The 23,586-nt window shown below is 34.1% G+C and overlaps 4 protein-coding genes and 2 pseudogenes across 4 annotated transcripts in view; 3 read left to right on the top strand and 3 right to left on the bottom strand.

The window, feature by feature from the left end:
• On the top strand, window positions 3,646-4,733 carry LOC109128641 (annotated as a pseudogene).
• On the bottom strand, window positions 6,235-7,975 carry LOC104743245 (annotated as a pseudogene).
• Window positions 11,716-12,423, bottom strand: LOC104743244. The gene has a single exon (XM_010464351.1). It carries the CDS (start codon window positions 12,421-12,423, stop codon window positions 11,716-11,718), a length of 708 nt encoding a protein of 235 aa, XP_010462653.1.
• On the top strand, window positions 15,959-17,038 carry LOC104743243 (putative F-box/kelch-repeat protein At1g12170). Its single transcript, XM_010464350.1, has one exon. It carries the CDS (start codon window positions 15,959-15,961, stop codon window positions 17,036-17,038), a length of 1,080 nt encoding a protein of 359 aa, XP_010462652.1.
• LOC104739869 (flavin-containing monooxygenase FMO GS-OX-like 1) lies at window positions 18,621-20,714 on the bottom strand. The gene is made up of 5 exons (XM_010460338.2): window positions 20,152-20,714; window positions 19,986-20,056; window positions 19,740-19,883; window positions 19,440-19,658; window positions 18,621-19,177 (listed from the first exon to the last, which is right to left on the bottom strand). Exons 1-5 carry the CDS (start codon window positions 20,693-20,695, stop codon window positions 18,770-18,772), a joined length of 1,386 nt encoding a protein of 461 aa, XP_010458640.1. The 5' UTR covers window positions 20,696-20,714; the 3' UTR covers window positions 18,621-18,769.
• Window positions 21,581-23,586, top strand: part of LOC104743242 (WEB family protein At1g12150-like) — a 3,267-nt gene continuing 1,261 nt past the window's right edge. Inside the window, exons 1-3 of the mRNA XM_019235439.1 lie at window positions 21,581-21,669; window positions 21,902-22,098; window positions 22,234-23,584. Coding sequence (XP_019090984.1) covers window positions 21,931-22,098; window positions 22,234-23,584 — 1,519 coding nt within the window. The 5' untranslated portion in view covers window positions 21,581-21,669; window positions 21,902-21,930. The remainder of the gene's footprint in view (window positions 21,670-21,901; window positions 22,099-22,233; window positions 23,585-23,586) is intronic.

The raw sequence follows: 23,586 nt of genomic DNA, 5'->3' as shown, positions 1-23,586 counted from the left end.
TGAATGCACATTGGTTGCTTTCCAAGAACCATCAATCTTACAACTAGGTGAAGAAACCTGGATATCCGAAAACGGAGATGGAGCTGACTTGACCGCCGTAAAAAAGAGCGCTTCTTCCCATGCTAACTTGTCGCCCAAAGCTTGAGCAATATATCATTCGTCTCAATCTCTAAACCTTAATAAATATTTTTTATTTATGGCTTTCTAGATTGCCCATAAAATCTTTGGTAATTGAAGAAGTTGATCAGGATCACCCTATTGAGAGGCACCCCTCCATAAAACAAAATCCAAATTCAAGATAATTTGTTGGTAATAGTAAAGAATAATGAGTATATTTTAACAGTAAAATATATTTGCGTGTACAAATACACTTCAAGTAGTAATATAGATAGTAGATTTGTAAATGGATATACATTAGTGTATTATAGCAAAAAAAACAACTATTTTCTATAACTAAAAGTTTATCTCTTTACTTTTATACATTGTTTTACTTACGAAAAGAATTAAATAAATATATATTCTTTGTTAAATTTAATTTAATTTTAATAAATTTGAAGTCATCTACAACTATTTTCTTAACTAAAAATGTATATGTTTACTTTTTTTTCATGCAAACAATAAATTAAAAGAAAATTCTTTGATTAGTTGCCCAAGCCGGAGGGAAGGGGTTTACAAAAGAAACTTCATGGATAAGAGAGCGCGAAGCACATACAAGACAATTCACCTTCGTATTTGACGCACGCAGGATCCAAGAGATGGAGAATATTTGGAAGGACTCCAACGAGTTGAACTCATCGAGCACATTGGAGAAGAACGACAAATGTTTAGGGGACTGAACCATAGTGAGTAACTCAGCACAATCAGTCTCGAAATGTTGACAAGCGATCCCTACAGCACATATCCGCTCCATGGCCCAGTACAATGCTTCCAACTCCGAATGCAGGGGGGAGGGGCTCCGTCTTAGAGACTTGGCCCCCAACAACAAGGTTCGCTCCTTACCAATGCAACACCACCAGTCCAATCCTGAATGCACATTGGTTGCTTTCCAAGAACCATCAATCTGACAACGAGGTGAAGAAATCTGGGCGTCCAAAGACGAAGATGGAGCTGACATGACCGCCATAAAAGAGAGCGCCTCTTCCCAGGCTAACTTATCGCCCAAAGCCTGAGAAATTATTTCATTCACCTCGATCTCTAAACCTTGAAAAACTTTTTAATTTATGGCCTTCCAGATTGCCCATAAAATTCAGGGTAATTGAAGAAGTTGATCAGGATCACCCTGTTGAGAGGCATCCCTCCATAAAACAAAATCCAAGTTCCAGTACACCGACTCATATGGAAAACCCTCTGATAAGACCGGGGTCGGAGATAAATCTCAAACTTCACACGAGCGAAGACATTCAAAGAAAACATGATTAATAGACTCAACCGCAGAGTCGCACCTTCTACATCAAATATCACATTGGACACCTCCGTGTATCTATTTACTTGTATAGATAGTTTTTACTTACTAAAAATATTTACTTTATATTATTTGTTAAATTAAATTTTATTTTAAAACTCTAAATCCACACAACGGGCGGGTCCTAATCTAGTATAATGTAATCTAAATTAAAATATTATAAAAATTAAACTAGATTTTTGTTTCTTAATTTAGTTAGAACAGAACCTTAGATTATTTCAATTAAGAAAAAAAAATCAATATTCCTTTTTTATATTTAATCTATACTATTATATATATATATATATATGTTAATTACATTAAAGTTGCTAGATTATTTCAATTTTACATTAATTGCTACACTACAAAAAAAAATGGTATTACATCATTTATATTATATTTTTGCATCAGATTTAAATGATACAAAAATAATTTACATCACTTTAATGAATGATTTATATTTTGCTGATGCAAATAATTCACATCGGTTGAGACAAATATTTGTATCGATTATTGTACTTGAAGTTATTAAGTATCAATTGCAAAAAATGATACTAATTTTACATCAGTTAATATAAATGATTTTAATATTTTTCCGGTTATAGTAAGTGATGCTAAATATTTATGTGAATTTTAAATAGTTGATGTTAAGAAAATATCATTTTTAATAAATGATTCAAACAATTGTATATTTTACAATTAAAATTTTAAATTAAATCAAATATGAATAATCGATAAATTTATTGTTAGTTTTTAGAAATAATTATAAAAATTTTGCTATTTTTAATAATCAATAATTATAAATAAAATAATATAAAAATCATAAATTTCGTACAAACACGAATACATTGTTCAGAATTAAAAAAAATCCCAAAATCATAAACACTTTTCTTCCTAATTCACCATAGCCTTTGAATCTCATGATGAAAATCCTTTAGATCTTTCCATCAATGTCACTATAATCTCCATTAGGCCCGCTCAGCTCCTTCTATGTCTCATAATCCTAGAAATATTAATTGACATCATCGAAAAATGTTTTTATTCTTCTCACGGTCTCTCTCACCATCCTTCATCATCTTGATATCAAAAGTTGTAGTAAATGGAACCACTGTGACCTTAGCCTAAGGATTGTACATCGTTGACATTTTTTTTGCGATGACTTCTACGATCTTCTTCACCGGTTACACAAACGTAGACTTGAACGATTGGCGCTCTAGGGACAGTGGTATGGTTCGTTTTTTTCGCTGCGCTTGGATGGCATACGAAATGGCAAATCACTGTAAAGTTAATAATGTATTAATAAGGTATATTGATAAAAGAAAGAAGAAGAGGAAGAAGAAGAATAAGAAAAAGAAGAAGTTATATTAAAAAGAACTTTAAGAAACTGTTAAATAATGCAAAGTAAGCGTAGATTTCTAGAGAATTTTAGAGAAGTTAGGATTCACTTAATAGTGGGGAAAATGAATATTGTGTTTTCAACAATATCTTGAATTATGGTATTATGGAGGTAAGAAACAAAAAACTGACGCCCATTTAAAATAAAATTGAAAAGAAAAGAGACTTTTTTTTTTGGTTCCGCAATTAAAAAAAAAGTGATATGAAGTCATTAAAAACTGATGCTAAACTACCAGTTTTATAGGAAGTTAAGAACCGATACAGTTTTGTTTGGATGTAATTAGTATAATTTAATCAGCATCACTTTTTAATGATGTAAATCATATATCATTTTTTTAAGTGATGTTAATATAAATTGATAAACATATCAATTATTGAAGTGATGTAAATTTTTATATTTGCATCAATATGTAAAATTGATACAAATTAATTTAGTTTTGCATCAGTTTAATCAATTGATGCCACACAAATTAATAACGACATCGGTTATTGCAACTGATGTTACATTTTAATTTTTGTATCAATTATAAATAAATAATTTAATATACTATCATTTAGTTTTATGGTTCAATTTAAGTGATTTTACTTAAGCTGTTTTTTTGTAGTGCTACAACTATATTATGAAGATGTAAGATATATATATTATGTCTTATCTTGGAGAAGGTAAATCTAGCTCAATTTGAAAGATGTAAGATTATATTATTTAATTAAAAATCTTTTTTTTTTGCCTAGTTAACTTTTTTCTTTACATTTTATATACTGCATTATGCATATTATGTTGTTAGCTTCATGGTTATAGTGAAAACCAAATGATGCATGTACAATTTCCATGGGAATTGGTAGAAGAAATACTCTATCGTGTTCTGGTTCTATCTCTAATCCGATTCAAAATCGTTTGCAAACAATGGTACACACTTTTCAAAAGAAAATCATTCATCAACAACCACTCGGTTCATGTAGTACGTCCTCAATTTTTCATATGGACGCATTCCAAGATGTATTCGGTAAGCGTCAATCTCAGCAATGATCCAAAGATAAGGATGCATGAGTTATCTTTAGATATTCCTAATAATAATGTCATGGGTATACACGTCCTTCCTTGTGATGGCTTATTGTTTTGTGACGCGCGGTCATGGATTAATTAAGCTGGGATTTGGAACCCGTGGTTAAGACAAACTAGATGGATCGAGGGTAAATACAAAGATTTCATATTTCGTGGCATAGGATATGATAGTGGTAAACCTGAAAAGGTTTACAACATCTTGGGTTCAAGTAGTTATGAGAGAAAAACTGATATCTACGAGTTAGGAAATAATGAGTTGAAGTGTACAAATTCTTCTCCTCAAGTATATTTCCGCTCATGTATTGATGTGTCTTTGAATGGAAATTTATATTGGGTTGTTTTTGATTTTGAGACTGATAACTATCTTTCGAAAGTTTCGATTTTTCGAAAGAAGTGTATAAAGTTTTTTGTGTTCTACCGTGGAAGAATACGACGAACTCTTACAATTTGCCAGTTCTCTCAACCTTTAAGAAAGATCGGCTTTCAGTGTTAAAAAGAATGATTGGAGCAAATAATATAATTGAGGTTTGGGTGACAAAAAACAAGATTAATAATGACAATGGGGAGCATGTAACGTGGATAAACTTCATGACGGTTTCTATGCCTATTTCTTTGGGCTTTCGTCCAATAAGTTACTTCATCGATAGTGTTTACAAAAAGAGTTTCGTCATGTGTTGTATGGATGAAAATAAACAGCTTTGCATTTATATTGTGAGGGGCAATGCGTTGACGAAGATTCAAATAGAAGTTGAGGCTGAAGATTTTATTAATATTTGTTCCTATGTTCCCAGTTTGACCCCAGTTCCTGGAAAAAGTTCAGATTTTCAGAACTAAAAAAAATTAATATTTATTATTATGGGATGCTTGTTGTTTTTTTAACCAGTTATATAAATTGATTTAAAAATATTGTCTTATTAAAAACATATATATATAATATTTTTGTTGAAATAATAATATATACTCCCTCCGTTTCAAAATATAGGATGTTTTAACTAAAGCACGCAGATTAAGAAGTCTTTACTTTTAACAAGTTCAACCAATCAGAAACAATACTGCATAATATAAAATACTAAACTAATATAAAAGTTGCATAAAAAATTGAAAACATCATATATTATGAAACAAAAAAAACTTCTCTAAAATATCTTATATTTTGAAACGGATGGAATATTTTCAAAATATCGTAAAGAGGCATATTGACTTGAATAGAAGAAAAAGTAATAACATGTCGTTATATTGTCTTACAAGTTACATCTATGTGACATGCATAGGGTGTTATGTTATAATATACATAAACTATAAGCAAAAAGACTCATTCGAGTGCAATTTTCATTTTAATATATTTAGGTAAATTTTTCTTTTGTAACGAATTTGCTACTACTCTAATTCGATGATAGATAAACATTTAATTTTATTAAGAAAAAAGAACAGCTGATCTAGTTAAGTAGGTGGCATGATGTGTAAAATGATATCCACACAGTTAAAAATATATATAACAAAAAAAAAACGACTCTTTCCTCTGCAAACGGTTCATTATTAGAGAATTCACAATATTTAAGTTGACAAATTTGTCAAAAACAAACATTATTATAACTTTGCAACACACATTGCTTCTTCTGCTATAAATAGATAAACCTCCCCCTCATTGCTCAAATATATTCACTCAACAAAGAATCACATAACACAAACAATTTCTTTTCTTCTTCATCAGTAATGTCTAGTAGTGCAATCCTAGGTTCTGAATTGGACGCCAGCCTTGTGGTAAAGTTTCTATTTTTTTTTCCTTTTTTTTATAAATGTAAAATTTTCTTCAAAAGATTATAAATTTTATATTACTAGTTTTATTTTTAATCAATTTAGTTTGGATTTGGTGAACGATCAGATCATTTATGTCCGTCTTTAGAAAAAAAATGAGATGCAGTTTTTCTTTATAATAAAGAATGTTTTTAATCAATTTATGTGATTTTATAGGCGAGTGAGATTGACGTTGCACCAAAGACAGTGGAGGAAGAACCAGTGGTGGAGAAGGTGGAGACCAAGAAGCCCGAAGAACTCGTTGTGACAGAAACACCGGAGGTGACTCCGGTTGAACCTGAAGAAATCAAGGTTTATGTCGATGTCGAGGAGTAACATGGGAAGAAACTTACTGTGACTCTCTATATTACATGTTTGCATTTGGTTCATAAATAACGAAAAATCATTGAATCATTGATCATGTTTACAACTTTTATTAAGAATGTCTCCACTAGTTCTCAACTTAACAAATTACAGTTCCAATATTCAGACTGCAACTGTTCCCTTTGTCACGTTTCAAACACCTTCCATGAATCAACAACTAAGAAGAACAATTTTGGTTCGATTTCAATTTGGCAAATTCGCGGTACACTTCTTTAATGAGTTGATCAGCGTCCCATCGATCGCGATAACAATCTCCACCAAAGAAAACTTTCTTGATAGCGACGTTGTATGGATGCGCAACCACACTGTTCTGCTATCCAGTTGAAATAATCACTTTGAGAGATCACAACTTCATCCTCCGGTTTAAATGTCCCGAGCATTGGATTCCCTTGAGGATCGGTTAGAAAATGTGTATATCTCTTAGGGATCCCCAAATCTTCAAGCTTCGCGTAGAAAGCTATAGCCTCTTCCATCATCTTATCCTCTGAAGGAAGCTTAGCCCGTCCCGACAGAACCGAAGCAACCCACTTGCTCTGGATTTCAAACATAAAGAACTGAAGTCCCTGGATTATAACAAGTTAAAGAACAAAGGTCAAACCAAGTAATGAGCCCAAAATCAAAATCAACCCACTTGTTAGAAGATCTAAACTAAGACATTATACCATCATGTATAACAAACACCTGACCATAGCTTCAAAGATAACAAAAGATTTTCAAATATTATTCTAACGTTCTTATCTTATAAAAGTGTATATTTCAAGATTATCCAAACATTCTAAATCTCTTAAAATCTACATTCTATCTAACATGTAGTAGTAATACTAACCATGAAAGGTAAACCAATAAAGGAGATCCTAGGGGCAAGTGCGGGTGGGAAAACATACTTGTAGAGTGGTCCAACACGATTATCCTCAACAGTCACATAACCGTTGGTTTTAAGAAACGGGAAATGATACTTGTAACCAGTGCAATGAACTATTGCATCAGCAAGAACCACTTTACCTTTTTTGAATACCACGGAACCATCCTCGCGGGCGCGATATATCTACATCAAAGGAATTTTTAAGAAATCAAAATGAGATTATATTCATATTCTTAACTGTCTTTTTATTTCATATTTATCTACCGGGGGATGAAGCCGTAGGTTGTTGTAACCGCTGTACGACTCAGATGTAACCCCTTTAGCTGAGATATGGACTTCTTTTGCCATGCTTGCTATGTCGCTGCTAATGTCGTTTCCACTAGCTTGACCACCTATCACTATCACTACCTACAAACATGTCAAACCACAGTCAACGTAGAGATCTTAAACGAAATTATAAGTATTTAAGGAAGTAAGATTATTAAAGTAAATAATATAATTGCAAAGACCTGATCTTTGAATTGATCTGGAATCCGATAATTGTGGCTATGGAACTGCTTTCCTGGCCATGAATCTATCCCTAAAAGACTTAAAATTTATACGAAAAGGAGCTGTTTGAGAAGAAACTGAAAAATCTACAAGAGAAGTATGGCTTGGAGAAGGAAAGATCGACAAGGTTGGAAAAAGAGTTGAATAAAAATCACAAAAATATCATAAGGTTGAACAATGGAGGTCAAAAGCTGGATGAATCTTATCGATGGGAATTGTGGGATCCCAACATCGAGGTCTGGGTTATCACAAGGAGGAGACGGTTGAGCTGTTGTCTCGTGATAAATCAGTATGCTTTGTTAAGAGTAATTTAACCCATGAAACCGAGTCAAGTACTCTGGAAAAACTGGTTCAACAGGAAGCCCTTGTAGCACTAACCAAGAACACACGAGTTCAATCTATATCCGATCCTAAACAAAAAGGTTGGACTAAATCCAAGCAAGGACGTAGGGTTTATGAATGTTTTCATTGTGGTAAACCTGGTCATGCCAGATCATTTTGTTACAAGTTTAAGAACAAGATCAAGGAGCTTTGGATGGCTAGGAAGTGCTTTATCGATCCAACTCACTTTTGCAAAGTCTGGGTTGCTAAAAAAGGATCTTTACTCTAAGGTTTCTGAACATAATGAAAGACAATATGATCAAGTAATCCAGGAAACTGAGGAAATCAACCTATGTTGCAATCTCTCGAAGATAATCATTGAAGAAAATGTTGGGGTTGAACCTGAGGGTCTACAGAAGCATGTTGCAGAACCACCTTTAAAAGAAAAAGCCACAACTGAATCAACCAGATCCAATAGTGCTGACTGGAATGATTAATCGTCAAGAGTCTTAGCTATATCTAAACAGTTTCAAAGTCACAAGAATCACTATCCTGCAGTTGCAGTTGTTAAGCAAACCTCTCATCATGATGAGATGAATTTTCAAGAAGTGTTGCAATATTGTTGTGTTTCAAATGTTGAACCTACGGATATTATAACAGCTCTTGAGGATTATTTTTGGTACAAGGCATGATAGGAAGCTTGTTGTGTCTCCCAGCTTTTATGTCTTCATCCTTGTTTTTATATGAATGTGCACTCACGCTAGGGGAGTATGATGAGATGATGATATTGGTGATGATGTTGTAGCTGAATGTGGTTGAGGCTTGTGGTTTTAGAAGATTCTAGTACTATTCACATTTGGAGCTTGAGTTGTCACATTAAAATAAAAAAGGGGCGAATGAAAGCATGAAGACTTTGATTGCTACAAGGCTAGTCTGTAGGACTCTGTAAGAGAGGTTCGTGCGTAGAAACCGTAACGGATATCGAGTGACGTGGTTGTGCTTTTAGAGACTCTTTGATTAGAGAATAAGTTATTATCATATCTATTAAGAAGATTTGGACTTATCCTTTAATAGGAAAGTATGTCATAAGAGATTCATATATATTGTGTTATTGGGGCAAACATGTTCTTTGGTCGTTCAAGAAGAATTTTTAGAGAACTAAACGAATAAGCATTTAGAGTTCTTAGGGATTTTAGTTAGATTAAGAATTGGTCAGTAACAAATCGTATTGACTGTGTGTAAATCTGATTAAACATATCTTTTCTCATGAGACATCAACATCCCATTGTAAAGTAAAAAAGAAGAATTATTGAAGTCATGAGACATCAACATCCCATTGTAAAGTAAAAAAGAAGAATTATTGAAGTCATGAGACATCAACATCCCATTGTAAAGTAAAAAAGAAGAATTATTGAAGTCATGAGACATCAACATCCCATTGTAAAGTAAAAAAGAAGAATTATTGAAGCCACAACATATCAAAAGTTACTAAAGAAATTTTAAAACATTGATAAATGCTTGCTTTATTGCTTAATAAATGAATGCACGTCGTATAAGCGAACTTTTGCCAAAGAGCCTTGCTTCTGAGAGTAGTCGCGTTGGGTCTAGTTTAACTTCTAGAATTCGGTCGATGATACAATGTTCATTTTTATCGACGTGTCATGAAATAACAAAAAATATTAAAATATATCTTATGTTAGATTTTCAATTTACTTACTATAGATTCTAAATTATTGAAATGACCATATATATATATAATTAAAAGTATATTTATTTCTTAACTTTTTAAATACATCTATACTAATATTTTTGCAGCACTTTTGACAAAATAATCATTTTGGAAATAGTTAACCTTCAATGCATTAACTTTAATATTAGTTACCAAAAATTTCAAAATTATTTATAGGTAAGATTTAAAAAAATAAGGAAATCTTTCTATCTTATTCAAACATAAATATATGATTCCCTTTTATTTTTATTTGAATTTATATTTAAATTATCTTGAATTATTCTATAATACATTTAGTTAATAAAAATTGTGATTTTTCCTGCATATGATATAATACAAATGTTTCAAAACGGGCATATATTAAAATATGGGTACAAAACTTCAAATATGAGAAAAACTCAACCATTTTAAGAATTCTAAATATTATAATATTTAAACTTTATATAAAGCGCCAATCTTATAAAATGTAAATGGTAACAATCTTAATAAATAACATATCAACTCAATCTAATATTTATAATACAAAACAATATATATTAAAAATTAAAATGCTATGGTGCGATTTAAAATATCTCGGGACGGGGTTATATAGCGGGATGAGTTTTATCGATATTTATATAAATTTTAAATATCATTGATTCGGTGTTATACGGGTAAATCATCATTTCATTATTTTGTTAATACTATCGGTATCAGAGGACATACATATCTAATTAAATTGATTAAATAAATATTATGTAAAAAAAAAATTATAATTGCGGTTTAAACAATAAAATTAGCAATTATTATATAATTATAACATATTTAACCAACAAATACAACTTATAATTTAAATGTTTTGGTTATAAATAATTTTCCCCGCGGTGTACCTTCCCCGTTAGTGTCAAAACGACATTGTTTGAACCCGAGCAAACGGAGGTAAAAATCCCCAAATCGATTTTATTCAAAAACAAAATCCCTAATTCTCATTTCTCCAATTTGATTTTTCGATTCTTATCTCAATTAAAAACTCTTATATCATTCCCCAACAGATATGAGTTGCAATTATGGGCAATCATGTGGTGAAAAGAAAGACCGCGGATGCCATGGTGTTCCCTCGAAGTGGCATTACGGCTTAGATGTTGTTCTCTACACATCGAACACGCAAGCAAACCCAGGAAGACCTTTCTTTCGCTGTCCAAACAGAGCAGATGTATGTAATAGAATTGTTTTGCTTTTGTGTGTTTTTGAGTTTTGATTCAAGTTTTTGTTTTTCAGGACCATTTGTTTAAACGGGTTGAAGAAGGTGTATACGAGGAGGTTGTAGATGCTTTACCAAAATTTTCAATCATTGGCAGAGAGATTGAAGATTTGAAGGAAAAGATCGAAGAACTGAAGGAAGATGGAATGTTGATCAAAAGAGACACTAAGAAATGGAAGTTGATGAGCTCATTGTGCTTGGTATATCTTACTTTTAGTGTCATTGCCATTGTGATCCTTCTTCTTAAAACCAAAAACCAGAAATTTGTTCTTGGTTACTAGAGTCTTTTGTATTGTATTTTGTGTTTGTGGTAATGTGACTTTGTAATGGTAGTTTGGCAATGAAAGACTTTGTTGCAAGATTTGTTTTGACAACAAACCAAAAAACCCAAGACAACAAAACGAAACAAAACAAATGCTTGACAACATAAATAGGTTCTACTTTGGTCCTTACCCTTGTGATCCTTGTGTTTGTGGTCTTTGTCTTTGTGATCCTTCTCCTTGTGGTCCTTGTGATTGTGATCCTTCTCCTTGTGGTCCTTGCGGTTGTGGTCCTTGCACGTGTGCTCTTGATGCGTGTGCTCTTAAGACGTGTGCTCTTGATCCATGTGAAACATGTGCTCTTGATCCTTGTGGTATTTGAGAAGATTGAGATCCAACCGATACTTGATGAGCTCCTTCTCCTTATGGTACTTGATGAGGTTGAGATACTTGTGGTACTTGATGAGCTTGTGATCCTTGTGGTTGTGGTTCCTAATAGAAGTGTAAGTAAAAAAAACTGAAACAAACACTTATATTTGTAAGCTTAAGTTGACAAAAAATCAGAAAAACCTGATATTTTCGTGGTCTTCCTCTTGGTCTCTTTGGCACACTAACAACAGTTGGATTTTTGCAAGCTTGCTTGTTGTGGCCTTCTTGATGACAGTTAGAGCATGTCATTATTCTTTTTTCCCTTGACATCTTCTTGGTATTTGAAGAAGACGAAGATTCATTTCTTCCTTTCCTCCTAGCATAGAAGGTCTTTCGGGATTTCCTCTTCTCCATGGTGGTGGCAATACAGGCAACCAGTTCAATCTAGGCCACAATGGCATCCCTTGCACAGGCCTAATACCATCAAGGTATGTCTCTCGCCACCTTTTCTTTGTGTAGTAGTCGCTGACATAATCTTCAACCTTCTCTTTTTTCCCTATTATCATACTTGTAGCATGAGAACATGGGATGCCAACCATCTGCCACTTCCTGCATCCACAACTTCTTGCATCCATATCAACACTATAACCTACACCATTCTGACATACCTCATGTATGTTGTTTCTAGCCATATATCTCTCGCAATATTGGGCTCCAGCAATTGCTTTTTCAATCTCAGCATGAGCTCTTTTGGTGAACCGTGTCTTCAACCTATTATCAGCTATGATAAACCTCTTTGCATTTCTGACCATGCACTGTCTTCTTATGTCCTCAAGCAAATCCAGCAAAGGATTTCTCCTGGCTTGTCTAATAGTCCTATTGAATGACTCACTGAGATTGTTAAGATTGTCATTACAGCAGATACCAATCTTGAAAAAAGCTCTTGACCATGTTATTGGATTTGTAAGTTGTAGAGAGTTGTATGCTTGAGGATTGTAATGCTTGAGTTCTGCCATATTGTCATTGAACTGACCTGTGGTGTAGCTGCGTGCTATCCTCCAAAAAATGTGTTGTAGTTCTTGGTCGTGACTGTCTCGCTTCCAATTATCCATTATGTGTTTTGCACATTGTCGATGCTCAGCTTGTGGAAGGATGTTACTGATTGCTTTAACTAGACCATGCAAAAAATAATTATGAAGTGTAATTAGTCAATAAGGTCTCAAAATGAAACCCGAGACAACAAAAATAAAAATATGAAAGTGAAAGTATCATACTTACCGATTGTTTATCAGAAATGAGAGCTAGAGGTGTCGTTGTAATCAGACTCAAACTTGCAGAGAGATGTCTCAATAACCAGTCTCAGTTATCATCATTTTCTATTTCTACAACTGCCCAAGCCAAAGGAACAATCCTATTGTCCCCATCCCTTCCAACTGCAGCTAGAACATGCCCTTTTATATCCCATTTTTAAAAAAGCTCCATCTACTCCTATGATAGGTCTACAAGTTTGTTTCCATGTTTCCATTTGAGCTTTAAAACAGATATACAACCGGTAAAACCTATGTTTGCTTCCAATTACTGGCCCAGGAACTGTCTCAATCTCAAATTCTGAGCCTTTGTTCTGATTCAATACCTTTGCTTAATAATCCCATATTCTTGCAAAATGTGATTCATGACTGGCCTTTCTTGCACTCATCACTTTGGTCTTCGCCTTTGCACACTGATCTGGAGTTACTTCTAAGTTATACTCCCTCTTAATCTCAGCAGCCATCTCATATTTTGTAAGCTTTGGATTCAGTCTCAGCCTTTCCTCAAACAAAAATGTTATAGAAGACCTCTTCAACATTTTTGAATATCCTGATCTAACACATATATGCTCATTCACATAAACTCTAATTTGCATCTTATGTTTCCTCTTCTCATATGAACAATACACTCTCCAAGGACACTTAACACCATCCTCATCAACATAGTAACACTTTGCACCAACCAAAAAAGCATTAGACCTATAGAGCTTAATGTCGTACCTTGTCATCAAAGAGTACATCAACACGACAAGCTTGAAGTCTTCAGGAGAGTTGTATGTTTTCGCCACCGCTAGCAAAGACTCCGGATCAGAACAATCTTTAGGAGGTGCCTCGTCTTTGTCTTCTTCTTCGATTTCATCTTCGTCGTCCGACAACAAAGGATCCGGTATCTTGTCGTCGTCCCATATATCATCACCACTATAAGAATCGGAACCAGCTTCTTCTGTTCTAACCATCTCAGGGGAAATCATCTTCGATGTTGAAGTTAGTTTCTTCAAGAGCAGCTTCATCAGCATTAGCTTCTTTGACATTAGCTTCTTCATCTCCACCACCTACTGCATCATCAACATCATTGCAATCTTCATCTCCATAAACTGCGCAGTCATCGTCACTATCATGCTCCACTGGAGGCTTATCTTCGTCATCTTCATCACTTTTTTTTTCCGTTTTTGACGCCGACGTGAAGCTCCACCTCTATCTATCTTTCCTTTATCTCCAACAACAGATTCATATACGCATACACCTCTGACATTAGAAACTGCAACGTCTTGCAGTGGAGCTCGAACTCCATCATCAACTCGAGGAGCTTCCCCTAAAGGGTTTCGATCAAACACAATTAAACTTTGTGATTCATCTTCCGATGGAGCTCCAACAAACAATATCATACCTTTATTTCTCACTTTCGGCATTTGGGACTGAGAAATCGATTGGAGAAATTCGAAAATTAGGGTTAATCGAAAAATCAAATTGGGGAAATGAGAATTAGGGATTACAATGCGAATTGGGGATTTTTGTTGTGATTGATCGATTTAAAATGGTGTCGTTTTGACACTAAGGGGGGAGGATTAACGACCTCTTAACGCTGGCTAATTGCTCCGTTTAGGAATTTAACGACATGTTTTTCCGTCCTAGTCAACAAAATTTGGTGTTTTAAACGGTAAGCCAACAGAAGTTCGTGATTAAAATGGGTGATTAAAATGGCCACAATTTGAAAGTTTGTGATTTTAATGACATTTTTTCCATATTTAAATTGACTAATTTGTTAAAAACAATCATTATTATCACTTTGCAACACATTGCTTCTGCTATAAATATATAACCTCCCCCTCATTGCTCAAATATATTCACTCAACAAAGAATCTCATAACACATACAAATTCTTTTCTTCTTCAGCAATTCTAGGTTCTGAATTGGACGCCAGCCTTGTGGTAAAGTTTCTATTTTTTTTTAATCAATCTGATCAGATCATTTATGTCCGTCTTTAGAAAAAAAAATGAGATGCAGTGTTTCTTTACAATTAAGAATGTTTTTAATCAATTTATGTGATTTTATAGGCGAGTGAGATTGACGCTGCACCAAAAACAGTGGAGGAAGAACCAGTGGTGGAGACGGTGGAGACCAAGCAGCCCGAAGAACCCGTTGTGACAGAAACACCGAAGGTGACTCCGGGTGAACCCGAAGAATTCAACGTTGATGTAGGAGTGAAATGGGAAGAAACTTATTGTGACTCTCTATATTACATGATTGCATTTAGTTCATATTATTGACCATTTGCTATACCAAATCAAATTAGAAGTCTATAGTTTCTAACTTTTTGATCTATTAAATATTTATGATATTCTTTAAAATATCAAATTTCAATATTTTGAAAATATTTCAAAATAAATTATTTAAAGTTTATTATATTATATAAAATTCAACAAAAAAATGAAATTGAATATAAATTCAATTTTTGACCCATTACTCAGTAAAAATTTTAATTCAATAGATATTATTTTTAAAGAATAATATTACTAAAGCTTGAATAGTTTTTAGATTGAACAATTTATATTTGTTTTTAAAAATTTAACTTATGGTATATCTAGAAATAAAATTATTTTTTAATTATAATTAATAATATGATAATTTAGTTTTTTCATCAAAAGATTTTACTTGATGAATAATTTAATAAAAGAAATTAATATGGTAAGTTAGATGATATCAAATGACTTTTTAGGATATTCTTAAGTGTATAACCAATTTTTGTAACCAACTTATATTTAATCTATAACCTATTTTGTAACCAACCTATAAATATTATATAGTTTACAAAGAAAATTTGTATACTTATGTAATATTATATAGGGGATATATATATATATATATATATATATATATATGAATATTATGAAAATTAAGCTAGATTTTTTTTTCTTAATTTAGTTAAAACATAACCTTTGATTATTTCAACTAAGAAAAAAAATCAATATTCCTTTTTTTATAGTTAATCTATATTATATCTATATGTCAATTACATTAAAGTAGCTAGATTATTTCAATTTTACATTAATTGCTACAACTATATTATGAAGATGTAAGATATATATTATGTCTTATCTTGGAGAAGGTAAATTTAGCTTAATTTATAAGATGTAAGATTATATTCTTTAATTAAAAATCTTTTTTTTCCCTAGTTAACTTTTTTTGTTTAGAATTTATATATTGCATATTAAGTTGTTAGGTTCATGGTTACAGCGGAAACCAAATGATGCATGTACAACTTCCATGGGAATTGGTAGAAGAAATACTCTATCTTGTTCCGCTTCTATCTGTAATCCGATTCAAAATCATTTGCAAACAATGGTACACACTTTTCAAAAGCAAATCATTCATCCACTCGGTTCATGTACGTTCTCAATTTTTCATATGGACGGATTCCAAGATGTATTCGTTAAGCGTCAATCTCAGCAATGATCCAAAGATAAGGATGCATGAGTTACCTTTAGATATTCCTTATTTTAATAATGCCTTGCGTACAAACTTCTTTTCTTGTGATGGCTTATTGTTTTGTGACTCGTGGTCATGGCATAATAAAGCTGGGATTTGGAACCCGTGGTTAAGACAAACAAGATGGATCGAGGGTAAAGACAAAGGTTTCATATTTCGTGGCATAGGATATGATAGTGGTAAACCTGAGAAGGTTTACAACATCTTGGGTTCAAATAATGCGAGAAAAACTGATATCTACGAGTTAGAAAATAATGAGTGGAAGTGTACAAATTTTTCTCCTGAAGTACGTATCCGCACAGGTACTGATGTGTCTTTGAATGGAAATTTATATTGGGCTGTTTTTGATTATAAGACTGATAAATATCTTATCAAAAGTTTCGATTTTTCGAAAGAAGTGTCTAAAGTTTTTTGTGTTCTACCGTGGAATACGAACTCTTACAATTTGCCAGCCCTCTCAACTTTTAAGAAAGATGGGCTTTCATTGTTAAAAAGAATCATTGGAGCAAATAATATAATTGAGGTTTGGGTGACAAAAAACAAGATTAATAATGACGATGGGGAGCATGTAACGTGGATAAACTTCATGACGGTTTCTATACCTATTTCTATGGGCTTTCGTCCAAGTTACTTCATCGATAGTGTTTACAAAAAGAGTTTCGTCATGTGTTGTAAGGATAAAAATAAACAGCTTTGCATTTATATTGTGAGGGGCAATGCGTTGACGAAGATTCAAATAGACGTTGAAGCTGAAGATTTTATTCATCATTGTTCCTATGTTCCGAGTTTGACCCCAGTTCCTGGAAAAAGTTCAGATTTTCAAGAACTAAAATTTTAATACTTATTATTATGGAATGCTTGTTGTTTTTTTAACCAGTTATATAAATTGATTTAAAAGTATGTATTTAAAAAAACATATATATATGTAGATAATGTTTTTGTTAAAATAATAATATATACTTTTAAAATATCTTAAAGCGGCATATTGACTTGAATAGAAGAAAAAGTAATAATGTCGTTATACAAGGTAATATTGTCTTACAAGTCACATCTATGTGACATGGGGTGTTTGGTTATAATATACATAAACTATAAGCAAAAAGACTCGTTCGAGCGCAATTTTCGTTTAATATATTTAGATTAGGGCTAAAGCCCGCAGGCTGGTCCGGCCAGTCCTGAAAAACATCGAGCTCGAGCTTAAATATATATATTCAGAAAAAATTGGGCTTTTCAAGCTCAGTCCGTTTGGGTAATAGAGTTTTTTGGGCTTAGCTCGTCCGGCCCGGAAAGCCTTTTAACAAATATATTTGTACGTTTTTTTTTACAATTAAGAATGTTTTCAATCAATTTATGTGATTTTATAGGCGAGTGAGATTGACGTTGCACCAAAGACAGTGGAGGAAGAACCCGTTGTGACAGAAACACCGGAGGTGACTCCGGGTGAACCCAAAGAAGTCAACGTTGATGTCGATGTCGAGGAGTAAAATGGGAAGAAACTTATTGTGACTCTCTATATTACATGATTGCATTTGGTTCATATTTTCTATAAAAATGTGTGTTTATGTCGTTACGGTATCTTTGGCTTTTGGTTTGGAATGATTTGCGGTAATAAAACAAAAAGTTTGGATTTTTATTTTCGATAATTGGTAATCGTTCAATAAAAACTATGATAACTGAACCGGGAAAACTTATGTCATGAGTTAATACGGTTCGACCGGGGTCAACCGGGTTCAATTGATTTTGATGATATTTTTATAAATAATAATGAAGGATATGTTTTCTATTTTTTTTTTCAATGCTTACAACTATGATATAATTGGTTACACCAAATAAAATACTTCAATAATCATAATTTTTTTTTAAAATAATAAATTTAAAGTGTAACAAACTAACTATTACCAATAAAATATTTTAGTAATCATTCTCTTCTATTATGTACACTAGAGAAAAAAATGAACACCAAATTGATTACCAAAACATGCACTGATCAAACATCTTTTATTATCAAAATAATTGGTTTCAATAAAATTACCTTAATTTTGAAGATTTGCGGTGTGAGTTGCAGAGAACTCAAAATAAAAGAAAAAAAACTAGTATGAAAAGTAAAAAGTTTAATTACAGGACTTTTTATTTTAAGAAACCCTACTGCTAAAAATAAAACTAGAAAGGTAATTAATTGCACTCGTTTTTACAAAAAAAAAAAGTTAGAACCCGGTTTTATCCGGTTCAATGGTTCACCGGTTTTTGGGTTTTTGGCGGGTTGATATGGTTTTGTTACCGGTTCAATTTTCTTTGGGTTTTGATATTAATCCAACCCGGGTATGCTGCCGGTTCGCGGGTGAACGTGGTTCGACCGCCGGTCCGGTCCGGTATCTAAAACATTGCTTTTAACTAACACCTTAAATAACAAAAAATCATTGAATCATTGATCATGTTTACAACTTTTATTATGAATGTGTCCACTAGTACTCAACTTAACAAATAACAGTTCCCGATATTTCAGATTGTGACTGTTCCCTTTGTCACGTTTCAATCATCTTCCGGACTGGATCAACTAAGAAGAACAATCTTATTTCAATTTGGCGAATTCGCGGTACACTTCTTCAATGAGTTGATCAGCGTCCCATCGATCGCGATAACAATCTCCACCAAAGAAAACTTTCTTGATGGCGACACTGTATAGTCGCTCTCTCCAAGGTTCTATGGAAGCGCAACCACACTGTTCCGCTATCCAGTTGAAATAATCGCTTTGAGAAATCACAACTTTATCCTCCGGTTTAAAATTCCCGAGCATTGGATTCCCTTGAGGATCGGTTAGAAAATGTGTATATCTCTTAGGGATCCCCAAATCTTCAAGCTTCGCGTAGAAAGCTATAGCCTCTTCCATCATCTTATCCTCTGAAGGAAGCTTAGCCTGTCCCGACAGAACTGAAGCAACCCACTTGCTCTGGATTTCAAACATAAAGAACTGAAGTCCCTGGATTGTAACAAGTTAAAGAACAAAGGTCAAACCAAGTAATGAGCCCAAAATCAAAAAACAACCCACTTGTGAGAAGATCTAAGACATTATACCATCATGTAATTCAATAATGTTAATTACTGCCTTATGAATAGCTTCAAAGATAATCAAATATTATCCTAACGTTCTTTTCTTATAAAAGTGTATATTCAAAATTATCCAAACATTCTAAATCTCTTAAAATCTACCATTCTATCTAACATGTATTAGTAATACTAACCATGAAAGGTAAACCAATAAAGGAGATCCCAGGGGCAAGTGCGGGTGGGAAAACATGCTTGTAGAGCGGTCCAACACGGTTATCCTCAACAGTCACATAACCGTTGGTTTTAAGAAACGGGAAATGATACTTGTAACCAGTGCAATGAACTATTGCATCAGCAAAAACCACTTTCCCGTTTTTGAATACCACCGAACCATCCTCGCGGGCGCGATATATCTACATCAAAGGAATTTTTAAGAAATCAAATGAGATCATACTCATATTCTCAAACTGTCTTTTTTTTCATAATTTATCTACCGGGGGATGTAGCCGTAGGTTGTTGTAACCACTGTACGACTCGGATGTAACCCCTTTAGCTGAGATATGGACTTCTTTTGCCATGCTAGCTATGTCGCTGCTAATGTCGTTTCCACTAGCTTGACCACCTATCACTATCACTACCTATAAACATGTCAAACCACAATCAACGTAGAGATCTTAAACGAAACTATAAGTATAAAGAGCTAAGATTATTAGGTAAACTAATAGATTTTGACAAAAGACCTGATCTTTGAATTGATCTGGAATCCGATAATTGTGGCTATGGAACTGCTTTCCTGGCCATGAATCTATCCCTAAAAGACTTAAAAACGAGATAATTAAGAAATTAACCAACCACTGATTACATACTAATCACACTTTTTTAATTAAACCAAACAAAATTACTTACCAGGAATATGAGCAATACGAGGCTCAGTGTAGTGACCATTGCAAACAACGACCGCGTCGAAGGTTTCTTCGCCGGAGACACCACTAGAGCTCTTAAACTGAACTCTCCATCTACGGCTATCCTTCTCCGTCGGCTCCACACACAAAACCTCCGTCTCGAATCTGACCATTTCGTCGATCTTGAACTCCTTGGCGAAATCTTGAAGGTACATCAAGACTTCCCTGTGGTCCGGGTACCGTCTCGGGTCGCCGTCTCCGGATCTAGTTACGAACGGAAAGTCACTGAAACCCATACATTCTCGTGGTAGATTGGTGCGGAGGGATTCGTAGACGCTCGAGTGGACGACGGTTCGATCCGGGTCAACGCTAAGTGAGTCGAGTTCGACTCGATCGGTGTACATCCATAGTCCTCCAACATGTTTCTCACGCTCGAAACCGACGACGGTGTGACCTTCACGGCAAAGCTCTCGAGCTGCTACGAGTCCGGCGGCTCCTAGTCCGATCACGGCCACGTGACGACCACGTGAGAGGATTAAGCTGGTCATAGTGTGAAGTCAATTTGTCAAACAATTTGGACTGTCATTAATCAGATTCCTTAAAAGCGGTGTTGCATATTTGCTTATAATAATTGAAGAGACCCTATAGTTATTGAATATTTCTAATTCGACCTCTAATTATGTTTTACAACATTATCAAGCATTATCAATCTAAAAATCTCTACAATGCTCAAATTTACGTAGCCTCCACATATAAGATAAAATATGTTTGTTTTTTAATTGTTGTAACCAGAATTTGTTTTATTTTAGTTATTTTTTCTTATAACATTTTGATGAAAACTTGGGGGGAAATTGAAATTTTTACGAGTTCTTCTTAAAAGTCATAAATAAAATTTTTNCCGCTACGAGTCCGGCGGCTCCGAGTCCGATCACGGCCACGTGACGACCACGTGAGGGGATTAAGCTGGTCATAATAGTGTGAAGTCAATTTGTCAAACAACTTGGACTGTCATTAATCAGATTCCTTGAAAGCGGTGTTGCATATTTACTTATAATAAGTAAAGAGACCCTATAGTTATGGAATATTTCTAATTCGACCTCTAATTATGTTTTACAACATTATCAACCCAAAAATCTCTACAATGCTCAGATTTACGTAGCCATCTATATATAAGATAAATATGTTTTGTAATTGTTGTAACCAGAATTTGTTTTATTTTAGTTATTTTTTCTTATAACATGCTGATGAAAACTTGTGGGGGAATTGAAAATTTTATGAGTTCTTAAAAGTTCATAAATAAAATAAATTAAAAAAGGAGATTTGAGACAGAGAGACGTGGGTGCAGACAGAAGAAGGAAAGGTGTCGTGCCATCAACTAAGTTTCTATAAATAGATCGAAGAGACAAAATGGATTAATAACCAATCAAAAATCCCGTTATTGTAAAGGAAGAAAGAGATTATATAAGAAGAAGACAATAAGAAAAAAAGCAAACACAAGAACACGAAGACAGAGAAACTCGAGGTACGTACATTGTCTCCTTTCGATTCATCTAATCTCTTCCAATCACGCTATTGATTGTTGTTATGCATGTCTTCACGATGTTGCTATGTAAAATCTCTTATTGTGGTTATTAGTTTTATTGAGTTTATGATACAAAAATGGGGATTATAGTATGACGATCATGTGAGGATTATGATATTTGTTTCATCTATGATTCATGTTTTCTTTGGTTTGTGTGAAAATGTTTGTGTAGGTAGAGGCAGAAGAAAAAACTAGTAGATAATGGTGAACATTAGAGTACAAAAAGGTCCTGAATCTCCGAGGACGATGGAGGTGGGAGAGATAGACACAAGAGCACCGTTCCAATCGGTAAAAGCTGCGGTGAGCTTGTTCGGAGAAGTTGTATCTAGGCAAAGAAGTACTCCAAGGAGGTCTCGCCTTTCCTCTGAGGTAATTAATTTAATAACAACTTCATGTGATCATAAATGTCTGATCAAGAACGGGTTGTATCATGTTTCTAGAGATTTTTTTATGTAATGGATTGTATGTAGGCAAAATTAAACATTTTCTTTTGATATAATTCAGAACGTTTGCGATAAAGAAACACAGCTAATGCTAGTCCACAAGGAATTCATCAAGATCAAGCAAAAGCTAGACAACGCTGAGAGCACTAGATCACGTGCTCTTGCTGATCTTTCAAAGGCAAAGAAGACGATGGATGATCTTAAAAACAAACTTGAGACAGTCAACAAGTCTAAGCAATCCGCTATTGACACCAAAGAAACTGTCCAACAGCGTGAAGAACAGCTTGAGCATGATAAGTCTCATGGCTCTCCTCCTCACCATCATGAACTTGACATTGCTAGAGAACAATATCTCTCTACCACCGTTGAACTTGATGCTGCAAAGCAACAACTCAACAAAATCAGACAGAGCTTTGATTCTGCTATGGACTTCAAAACCACAGCCTTAAACCAGGCTGCAGAAGCCCAACGTGCACTCCAAGCCAACTCTGCTAAGGTTAACGAGCTTTCTAAGGAGATTTCAGATATGAAAGATGCTATTCATCAGCTCAAGCTAGCGGCCGCTCAGAATCTGCAGGAGCACGCCAATATTGTTAAGGAGAAAGACGATTTACGAGAATGTTACAGAACTGCTGTTGAAGAGGCAGAGAAGAAACTTCTAGTCTTGAGGAAAGAATATGAGCCTGAGCTCTCAAGAACTCTTGAGGCCAAACTATTAGAGACAACCTCAGAGATTGATATTTTACGGGAGGCGATGAAGAAAGCTCATGAATCTGAGATGAACACGGTTAAAATCATTACAAATGAGCTTAACGAGGCTACGATGAGGCTACAGGAAGCAGCTGATGACGAGTCCTCTCTCCGAAGCTTGGTGAATTCTCTCAGGATGGAGCTAGAAGACTTGAGAAGAGAACGTGAAGAGCTTCAGCAGAAAGAAGCAGAGAGGTTAGAGATTGAGGAAGCAAAAAAGATGGAAGCTCTAAAGGAAGAGAGCTTGAAACTGGAGCAAATGAAATCAGAAGCTATGGAAGCAAGAAACGAAGCTGAAAACATGAATAGAAAGATAGAGAGCTTGAAGAAAGAAACCGAGACCGCAATGATAGCTGCAGAGGAAGCTGAAAAGAGACTAGAGCTTGTTATAAGAGAAGTCGAAGAGGCGAAATCAGCTGAAGAGAAAGTCCGGGAAGAGATGAAGATGATATCTCAGAAGCAAGAGAGCAAGAAACATGACGAATCATCTGGTTCAAAGATTAAAATTACGATTCAAGAGTTTGAATCTTTGAAACGTGGAGCAGGGGAAACAGAGACTGCAATCGAAAAGAAGTTGGCAGCTATAGCAACTGAACTGGAAGAGATAAACGCGAGAAAAACTGAAGCGGATACTAAGTTAGCAGCAAACCTTAAAGCGATAGAG

The sequence above is a fragment of the Camelina sativa genome, chromosome 14 (assembly GCF_000633955.1).
Source record: "Camelina sativa cultivar DH55 chromosome 14, Cs, whole genome shotgun sequence".
In the NCBI taxonomy this organism is placed as follows: Eukaryota; Viridiplantae; Streptophyta; class Magnoliopsida; order Brassicales; family Brassicaceae; genus Camelina; species Camelina sativa.
This window is presented reverse-complemented; position numbering and strand designations above follow the sequence as displayed.

Coding starts and splice junctions, on each gene's coding strand:
- LOC104739869 (XM_010460338.2), bottom strand. CDS start 20,695: ATGACCAGCTTAATCCTCTCACGTGGTCGTCACGTGGCCGTGATCGGA. Junction 19,884..19,985: donor CAGATCAATTCAAAGATCAG/GTCTTTTGTCAA, acceptor ACATGTTTATAG/GTAGTGATAGTGATAGGTGG. Junction 19,659..19,739: donor ACCTACGGCTACATCCCCCG/GTAGATAAATTA, acceptor CCTTTGATGTAG/ATATATCGCGCCCGCGAGGA.
- LOC104743243 (XM_010464350.1), top strand. CDS start 15,959: ATGATGCATGTACAACTTCCATGGGAATTGGTAGAAGAAATACTCTAT.
- LOC104743244 (XM_010464351.1), bottom strand. CDS start 12,423: ATGGCAGAACTCAAGCATTACAATCCTCAAGCATACAACTCTCTACAA.